We start from the raw sequence: 10547 nt of genomic DNA on the forward strand, positions 1-10547 counted from the left end.
GAAGCCATGTCGGTGAATGATTGCATTATGGTGAAACTAAAACCTTCCACAATAGTTATAGCATAAATAAGGAAAGTTTTAAGTAACCTTTTAGTAAATAAACAAATAATTTATTTTTCTTTTTATTTGTGACGAGAAAAACTTTTAATCATAGTTCACAAATCATACAAGACAGATAAATCATATTATGTAGGTCTCTTGAGACATGATGTTAGTAAAATTTAAACTGGTGACCATTTTTAAGTACGAGAATCATGCTCTATCCACTTTGTTATTCTTTTTAAGAAATTAAGATATTGTAAGTTTTTTAAAAAAAAATTATTATTGTTTCGCCTTTTGAACTATTTTGTTGTCTGCTTGTTATGAAGTAAGGCAGTGCAGAATATAATAGTATCATTGATCTAAATATATAATAAAATAGCTCCAAATAAATTGTCAAGTATATGAAGCATGATTCTAATACAAAAATTATGTTTTACTCATTTGGTCATTCATTTTGAGGCATGATGACATGATGTTGGCCCTTTGCAACACTTGAGAAAGGACCATCTTAGGATTTTCCAAGAACATAGACAATCTTGGAAATATATAAGTTGATTTATATGGAAATTAAAAGTATATGAAAGACTTCCCAAATTGACATGGTTGCCAAATGTCGAAAGTGTCGTTGTTTGAGGGAAAATTCAAACAGTGCCGAGGGGTGGAGCGCGTGCAAGCAGTAGCGCGAGTGAGGGTAAATGTGCATGACGCGCGCGAATAGTATAAAGTAAAGCCATTTGGTCTGTTTCTGCTTGATTGTTTTGATAAATCCATAAAAAATTAATTAAAAGAATCTAATAAAATTCAAACTATTAATTTTTATAAGGTCTCACGGCATGATTTCAGGCTATTACAGATTTTTTTTTTTTTTGAGTACTATGGCTATTACAGATATTGTTCGTCTTTCTATAAGTTTAAAACTTAAATCGCAAATTTAAAAGTTTATCACCGTTATTACTTTGAAGGACGAGGAATGAAATAAATCACAAATTGTAACTCAACTAGCTTATAAGTCTCTAAATATTTGTATAATAATCATCACAAGATCAAATTCATACCCTTTTTTTTTTTAATCGATTGAATTTAAACCCTACATATTCTGGTGTCCTAGGCGTAGAGGAACCACACCAATCCATCCCGAACTTGGTGGTTAAACTCTACTGCGGTGACGATGCTGTAGGGGAGGTCCTGCGGAAAAATAGCTCGACGCCAGGATGATAAAAAGCTTAAGACCTCTCATTCTTATTACTTTTTCAATATGAAAACGAATAATCAAGCTAAAAAATTTAGCATTCCCTTGCTTAGGATATGTAACTACTGACAAAATAAAGCTTATGAATCACCTTCTTCCCCAAGCCCAATAAGACTTGGACAACGTATAGGCCCGACACCATGGGCCAACTTTTCCTCAGCCCAACACCTTACTTGCCCAGCCCATTATCTAGCAGTCAGACCCATAGCCATAGGCCAACCTTCCCGTGCACTTAGGCCCACCGTTTAGACTCAGCACTTTAATTGGCCAGCTTGAATGTGAAGCCCATCAGCAATTTACCTATGCAATAGCTCTAGCCTTTTCCTCGTCGCAAATTATGCTGTGGAAAGGTCCACCTTGTAAGGTGGACCTGGGTCCAAAACTACGTCGTTTTTGTCTTTTTTTTTTTTTTTTTTTAATTAGTAAACATATTGCTGAATATAGAGTTGTCCAAAAATGTGTGAATGTAGAGGTTTCAAAGTGTGAATGTAAAGTATAGAATTTGTGAATGTAGATTTATGATTGTGTGAATGTAGAGTTGCCCATAAATGTGTGAATGTAGAGGTTTCAAATTGTGAATATGGAGTATAGAAATCGTTAATGTAGAGTTATGCATGTGTGAATCTGTAATAGAGTTAAGAAATTTTAGCAACTTGTAGCCCTGTAATGTGTGAATGTGGATTTCTCAAGTTGTGAATATAGAGTATATGACCTGTGAATATAAAGTTTTGAATGTGTGAATGTATAACAGTGGTAATATAGTTACTAAACATATAATCCTGTAATGTGTGAATGTGGATTTTACAAAATGTGAATGTAGAGTATCATATAATCCTGTAATGTGTGAATGTGGAGTTTACAAAGTGTGAATGTAAAATATAGTGTATGTGAATGTAGACCCAGGTCCATCTTGCAAGGTGAACCTGGGCCCACGGCATAACAACCATTTCCTCCTCTTCCACACACCTATACATTTTTGCATTACTACGAGCAGCAACATTGTGTATGATTTCAATCCTATCAATGAACAAACAAATAAGAGTATGGGTTTTACTTTGTTGCGATACTAATGTATGAGTATATAGCATCATAAAGCCAATAGAGGCATATCCCGCAATTTACTTTCTTCACCGATCTCTAAAACATGACCAGTGATAAATCTTAAAGTTTTGAGTTCAAACTTATTTATCAAGTAACACTAGTAGAGACATATCCCACAATTAATTTATTCACCAATCACTAAAACATGACTGGTGATAAACCCTAAATTAAAGTTTCAAGTCTTGTGCATTGCATTGTACTTGGAGTTTGTGATATCTGTCAATAAGAATATACTTTCACAACGTATATATTGAAACACAAAGAGGGAGAGTCAGAGTTATGACGTTTGACAACGTAACAAAGTCTCTAGCCACACATGTACTTAAATACATATTTAATTTGTACGTACTCTTCCTTTAGTATTCAATACTCACAAAATCATAGAGAATCAAGATTTGTTAAGATGATGAGCAAATTTACTTTGTTAAATTAAATGGCATACTATTTGAGGGAGTGGAGCTGTAAAGACATAAATATTAAACACAATAATGCACGTGGCAAATCAAGTTTAAGGTAGTTAATAGCCTGATGATAAGTGATAACATAAACAATGTAATGAAATCTGCAACAACGTGGGCGATTTGGTTCCTCGATCACGACCACCAATAAATTACTAGCAAAAATCTAGAGGGCATGCAAAGGCCCTTAAATCATCTCTTACATTGTTCAAATATCAAAACCATGTTGTCAAACCTCTCAATCCAATTCACTGTATATTTGTACATAATTTTTTAATGTAATTTATTTTTATGTATGCTTAGATGTTATTATACATGAGTACAATTTACTTTATACACATAATTAGATAATAATAATAATAATTTTTTTTATTTAAATAAAAATATTAAGGTCATATTTTGTTTATGGTTCATTTTAAAATGTTACAAAATATCCAGTTCATTGACCCAGGGTAAAGTAAAGCTGTAGTTGAACAAAGCAAATTGCTTTTTCAATTATGTTGTGTGTGGTCCCATTTCCATACTAATTTTGAGTGATATTTTATTTTCACCTAAAAGTTTAATTTCAAACTTATAAAATATTATTTCAAAGATTAGCAATGTTTGGATCCTTGGGATCTGGGAATCAAGTAGGATTTCGATTGACAGACCATGTAGTGTTGTTCATTTCAAAAAAGTGAGTAATAAAAACAAAGTTGTAGCACATGCTATACTAGTTGATCAGTAAAAATAAGTTATTAATAGCTTCATTTTACTAGTTTCTATAAGGTATAAGATTTGGTTTCGGCCTACCCAAACACACATTCCACATAAGGCTATCACGGTAAGAGTAGGTGAAATCAATTTAGGGTGCGTTTGGTTCGCACATGGGAATCGGAATCGGAATGGGTATCAAATACTTGGTAAGGGTAATGAGTTTTGGTGAAAGTATTTAGCATGTTTGGTAGTTGGGTGGAATGGGAATGATTATTAATAGTTGGGGAAGAAATGATGAAGGAAGATGAAACCCTTATTTAATAAGGGTATGGGTTTTGCCATTAATGGGGTATTCCAAACCCATAGTAGCATTCACAAAACCTATCAACCAAACACTAACAATCACTTTGATACCCATACCTTATGCCTAAACCCCCCAACCAAACACACCCTTAATTTCTACCAAATTAAAATACAATTCACCTATCATGGTGTGGTTGTTGGATGAATAAGTCAATTTTAATATATATATATATATATATAAACAAAGAAATTTAATTTTTTTAAAAATAATCTAAAAAACAAAAGAACCGAAAAAGAAATAAAAGTAATGTGTAATCACAATGTCATTAAGCACTTCTTGTAAGTGCTTGACTTCTAGAACAAACGGCTTGAACACAAGCTTTTACGGTAGTTCGAGCATCAAACTTTAATACTTTCGACGAACTAGAACAAACTACTTAAATACAAGCTTTTTAGAAAGAATGGGTAGAGTTTTTATCGAGAGAAAGGCATATTAGGAGAAGAAAAATAAATTTTCATATCTACCTCCAAAAATCTATCCAAACACATACAGGTTTATATAGGGATGATAAAATCAAAGCATTCTGACACAATAAATCTGAATTAATAATCGCATTATAACCTTTTGAAATGGTTATACTTAATATCAAATAATAATATTAGCAGCTACAAAATTAAGTACAATTAATTTATACCGACTATAATAACATATTTCAAAATAGTACTTGAGTGATTGAGAAGTTCTTAGATTCTAAAAAATAAATTAACTTCTCAAACCTTTTAGAATTAACAGAGAAGTCACAACCTTTCGACCACATCCGAAAGTTTAAAATTACACCTTTTGTTGGGTGTTGCATAAAGCAACGAAAAGGTGCTACGAAATAAGCACTTCTCGTAAGTGCTTAATATAGCACTTTTAGAAGCACTTCTCGAAGTGTTGTATTAAACACTTCTGATAAGTGTTTGACTTCTCCGGTTCTAAGTTGGAAAAAATTTTAGTCTTGCTAATTTTCAAACAATGTATGAGTTAAACATTTTTGCAGACTCAATTTTTATTTTTTTTTAAATCAATCTCTCATTCACTCATTAATCATTTTGAGTGTACAACATATCACTTTAATTTATTCGAAGAACCCGAATCTGCTTTAATCTTATCCAAAATCTTAAGCGAACCCCACATATATTTGTAACGCAAAATAGCCACTTAAATTTATCATTTTTTGGTAAAATTTTCATCAATCCAAACCTCAAGTAGGATTCCTCAAACTAAATGTTGGCGTGGCTATCAATAAGGAGGGGACTAAATAAGAGTTTGGCAGTGTATTAGATCGAAAGTTGAAAATATGAAAATAGAGCTTTCATTGCTGCCAAAGGAGTTCAGTGGATGGGTGCTTTCATCGCCAGTAAAACAGAAGCAGTTGCGGTTAGGGAAGCATTATGCTAGCTAAAGGAACTTTGTTAGTATCATATCCATGTTGAGATCAACTCTCTCCTATACTAGTGGTTCAAAGTCTAAATGACATTGAAGGCTACTCTTATTTTAATTTAGTCGTTAAAGATATAAAAAACCTATTGGGATGTGTTTGTAGCATTTGTTAAACGATTAGTAAATTGAGCGACCACGAACTAGGTAGACAGTCTATTTCTTTATTATCTTCCGACTTGAGTTGATATATGCCTTTCTTAAATATTTAAAAAAAAAAGGCGAAAATGGTTAAATAAGCCCTTAAACTTTTTCTGAAAAGGCATTAGCTCCCTAAACTTTTAAAAAGTGCAGTTACACCCTTTAAAATGTTGTATTGAGACAATGAAGTCCAAAAATCAATAAATGACATGTTATTACAAGTTATTTGAGTTTCGACATCAATTTTATCCATCTCCGACAAAAAATCGTCGTCGTCTACCAGTGAAGGTGACCAAATGATCACCTTCTCTGGCGGAATGGGACCAACTAGTCACCTTCTCTTATCGACTGCGACTGCAACTGCGACAGTTTGGCCATCGCTGACCACTGGATTATCTCCGGAGATGGATAAAGTTGATCTCAGAACCCTAATGACCGATAATAGTAGGTCATTTATCGATTTTTGGACTTCATTGCTTCAGTATAACATATTAAAATAATATAATTATACTTTTAAAAGTTTAAGGGACTAATTGACTTTCCAAGTAAAATTTATGAATTTATTCAACTATTTAAAAAAAAAAACAAAAAAACCTTATTCACTAAATTTCGAGGTACTTAAATTTTTTCCTCTAATTCTCTCTCCAACCTGGCCAAAAAACCTGGCAATATACATAAACTGATGGCGATACTCCAAACCAAGTGATTTCTGACACGTTTAAATAACTTGTGAACCAAGTCACAGCATAACTCTACTTTCTGTTTATTCTGCACAAGATATGCTTCCACCTCACTCACGTTTCCCAATTTCCACATTATCCTCAAAATTTCAAATCCTCTCTCCTCTCTCCTTTTCTACTTCACCCCTTCCATTTAACGAAGAGCCAAACTCCCCTCACCCCCCAGCCCACACGATGAACCTTCTAGTGGCGTTTTCGACCACGTGCCATCCCCGTGCAGCTCCCCGACAGGTCCACCATCCCACCCAATCATCTCTCTCCACGTCAACCCGGGTACGACAAGAATAATTCTCGGGCGCCGTTGGATATGCCTCCTCATCTGTATACCACGCTCTGGGATACACCAAGTATATCCTTATCCCACATTTAAATAAATAATTATTTAAAATTTTTCAAGTTCAAATATTATGGCAATTCTCGATACAAATTTATGATAAAATATTTATTTGTTAATAAAATAACTAAATAATAGACGATTTTAGTATGAGTGTTTCACTTCTTTTTTTAGTAGCGGACAACGTTTCCAATTTCAGATAGTTGAAATTATGCATTAAATATTTAATTTAACAGAAGTTTTTTTGGGATCAATAATTCATATATTATTTAATATAAACTTATAAAGTATACATTATCGCGTTACAGAATCATGGCCAATGATATTAAGCTTTATCAAAATGGGTCCTATATGGACTATGGCTACATACATCTCTCCATCTTGTCAAAGTAGTGATTTGATACACGTGGCATATAGTTACTTAATAGAAATTTTTTTTTTTTACAATAATAATATAAATTATTTTCACATTAATTAATTGTTAGATCTTTAAAATTAACCCAATGGGGTAGCTCAAGTGGCAAGTGAGCTCTCTTTGTGGGGAAGAATTTTGGGAGAACCCAGAGCGACCGTGCCTCCTGGAGCGAACATAGGTATACCTGGACCGTTAAACGGATAGAGAAAGACCCCGTGAATAACTTTTTAATACAACCTAACCTACTAATAGTAGCCTTGTTTGGTATTATTATTATTATTATTATTATTATTATTATTATGTTATGAAATATATGTATGTCCTTATACGTTATTTTACTCTCCGTTCCATTTTGTTTGTCTGATTCGATTAACAAGGCTTAATTGAAGTTATATTTAATTCAATTTTTCATAATATTAAGTTTAATATTAGTATATAAGATTTATATATTTAGAAAATAAATTAAAAGACAATTAAACGCAAAAGATCAAATTTAAAAATAATTAAAAATTATTTAAAAAATAAACAATGAATAAAGATTTGGTTTGAACAATAAATAGCAAACAAGACAGGCAAAATGAGACAGAGAGAGTACATTTTAACAGATAAAACCAAACAACTAGTTTTACAAAACATATTTTTATTGATATGTTATATAGAAATACTGCTTTTAATATCTTAATTGTCCCTAATGATCTTTTCGTCATTTACTTATCTGTGAAGTGACTTTTTTATAAAGTCATTGTGTAAACAACATCATTACAAGATGCCTCGGGTTGACTCAAAGGTTCGCCAATGTCAACTATGGCCATGCTTTTAGAGAACAAAACACAATTGCCGATGGGCTTGTTAAACCAGCACTCTCTCAACCTATGGGACTTACTACTTTTGATGAAGCTCCGAGTAAGCTAAGGGACAAGGTGCAGGAAGATAAGTTGGGCGCCAAGTTCAATTGGCGGACCTCCTCCAGGATGTATGAGGGCAATACCTCGTAGTTTTCTGGGTATCCCCCTCTCTATTGATTAAAAAAAAAAAAAAAAAAAAAAGAAGTCACTTCGTAATATATAGATGAGAAATGCTTGTTTCCTATAATTTTAGGATGAAAAATGTTATTTTTATATCATTCCTTTAAAGTATTCAACAATAATGAACATGAAATTATAATTTTATTTTTCCATTATCAATTAAAGGTTTAATAAAGAAGTTTAATTTAACATTTTATGATAACTGAAAATTACATTTTAGATTGAAGAAAATGTTAACGTATGACTAAAATTTACATTGTCGCAAAAGACCTTGTGGTCTAATGATACCGATTTACACTCTCATATGAAATGGAGTGGATTCGAGTCTCAATGTATATGAGTGTACTTATTACTAACAACTACCTCTTCTTCTTTTTTTTTTTCTTTTTTTTTTTTTTTGAATAAGCATGTAACATACTTATTAGTAGTGGTTAATTTTCATCGTTATCCTAAAATAAATGTAAAAAATATGTTTATCATTCTAACTTTATTATTCGTAGTTGAAAATATCTCATACTACTTATCTTAATATTTCATGCCAAGAATATTTTAATATTTTATTCCGATTAACTTAAATGAAATAACATATTAAAAATTTGAGCACATATAAAAATCATGATTTGTTGTTAAAATATGTGCTTAGATTGGTGCGAAACCTATAATTGTGTTTTTAAAATAAATAATAAATGTGAAATAATGGAATATTCGGAAGAAAATGCCAGAGAATTATGCCTTTTAAAGCAGTAGCTGCTCCACACTTATTCGCTCCTCCTTCTCTTCATCGCCCTTATATACACCTTGGCAGCTTATGAGCTCTCAGTAAGCTGCTGCTTATCATATAATATATAATAGAAATCGTTTTGGGAAGGGTACATTCTTTCTTTCTTCTACGAATATATATATATATAAATTTGCAGAAAGAAATCAAGGGAATAATGGTGGGTTTTGGAAGGATGAAGAAAGTGACAGACCCGCTTGATGATAGGGTTAAGGCCCGGATTGTGGGTCGTGATCCGGGTGAACCCGGTTATTTTAGCAGTGGGAGCGAGCATAGTGGTGATGGTTATGGTGAGGAATCCTCGCCGAGTTTTTCGGATCTTCTGTTTAGTTTCGCTGACGTGGATGGGGGCGATGGGTTGCCGGAGAGCGGGTCGGATGAGGAGGGGGATTTGGAGACGGGTCAGGCGGTTGAGGATGCGGTTGGGGCGATGATGATGAGTAACGACTCGGATTTGTTCCGTCAGGTTCTCGCCGTTAACGTTTCGAAGGCGGTTGAAATGTACGCGTGTTTGAATTCGAGCAAGCAGATTCTGCGGCGGCGCGTGATGGGGTTTCTGAGGGGGTTAGGGTACAATGCGGCGGTTTGCAAGACGAAATGGGAGGGTTCCGGCGGGTTAACCGCCGGAAACCACGAGTTCATCGACGTTATCCGCCCCGACGCCGCCCGATACCTAATCGACCTCGATTTCGCGGCGGAGTTCCAGATCGCCCGACCTACAAAGCACTACGAGCGCCTCGTGCAGTCAATGCCGAGAATCTTCGTCGGAAAATCCGAACAGTTAAAGCAGATTCTCAAGGCCGTTAGCGACGGCGCGAGGCGGTCGTTGAAGAGCCGAGGGCTCCATATTCCTCCCTGGAGAAAACACCGTTTCATGCTAAACAAATGGGTCGGATCTTACAAACGGACCACAAATCCCCTCCCCTCCGGCAACCCGCCGCCGCTCCTCCCACCGTCATTAGGTATCAAGTGCCGATCCATCGGCTTCGACGCCGCCGTTAACGGCCGTCTACTCTACCCCGCGGTAACCCGTACAAGATAACGCCCTCACGGCCAGATGTCTCAATTAAAATTTTTTATTATTAACGCCGTCGCTTTGTGCCCTCCGATCGTTAAAATTTTTTCCATGTAAATATATTTACTACAAGCGTTATCCAGTTTCGATGTACGCGGCAAATGCACGTTGTCCCTCAAACACCCGTGATTTTATAACCGTGGATCGTTATTGGCATCTAAAATCTAACGGCCGTCAGTTACCAACAACACGACCACATGAAGTACATTAAAATTATCGAACCTCAAAACAATTATTAAATCGTAACGAAAAACCTAAACGCCACTTTCAATGGTGAAACGTTGCAGCGGGGAGAAACAGTCCAATTGTGGGGCGAGGAATCGGTTCCACTTTGTGTTTGTCCCCAGAAGAAGATAAGAGATTAGGGGTGACGCGGCGATCAGTGATGTGACGTTTAATAAAATATAAAGGAGAATACAATACTTTTACATTTCGATTTAAAAGTGTTATTTTTTTCCTCAAAAGTATTATATTTGTCCTTATAAGGGGCACTGGTCAACATTACTTATTATGAAAAATGTATTACTTTTTCTCTGTAATAAAAATTGCATTCTTAGTTAGTGTTATATTTGAGCATATAAGTGTGCCATTTGCATGGTGCTTTGACCCGACCTGACCCGTCTCACGAATAAGGATATGTGAGACGGTCTTATACAAGTGTGACCCAAAGAAAAAATTGAACGATTTAAAGACAAAAAATGATTGGA

General features: G+C 34.5%; 1 protein-coding gene across 1 annotated transcript; it reads left to right on the forward strand.

The window, feature by feature from the left end:
* Positions 1-8741: 8741 nt before the first annotated feature.
* Positions 8742-10249, forward strand: LOC116017784. The gene has a single exon (XM_031258417.1). It carries the CDS (start codon positions 8923-8925, stop codon positions 9805-9807), a length of 885 nt encoding a protein of 294 aa, XP_031114277.1. The 5' UTR covers positions 8742-8922; the 3' UTR covers positions 9808-10249.
* The last annotated feature ends 298 nt before the right edge of the window (positions 10250-10547 follow it).

Source organism: Ipomoea triloba, chromosome 4, assembly GCF_003576645.1.
Source record: "Ipomoea triloba cultivar NCNSP0323 chromosome 4, ASM357664v1".
NCBI lineage: Eukaryota > Viridiplantae > Streptophyta > Magnoliopsida > Solanales > Convolvulaceae > Ipomoea > Ipomoea triloba.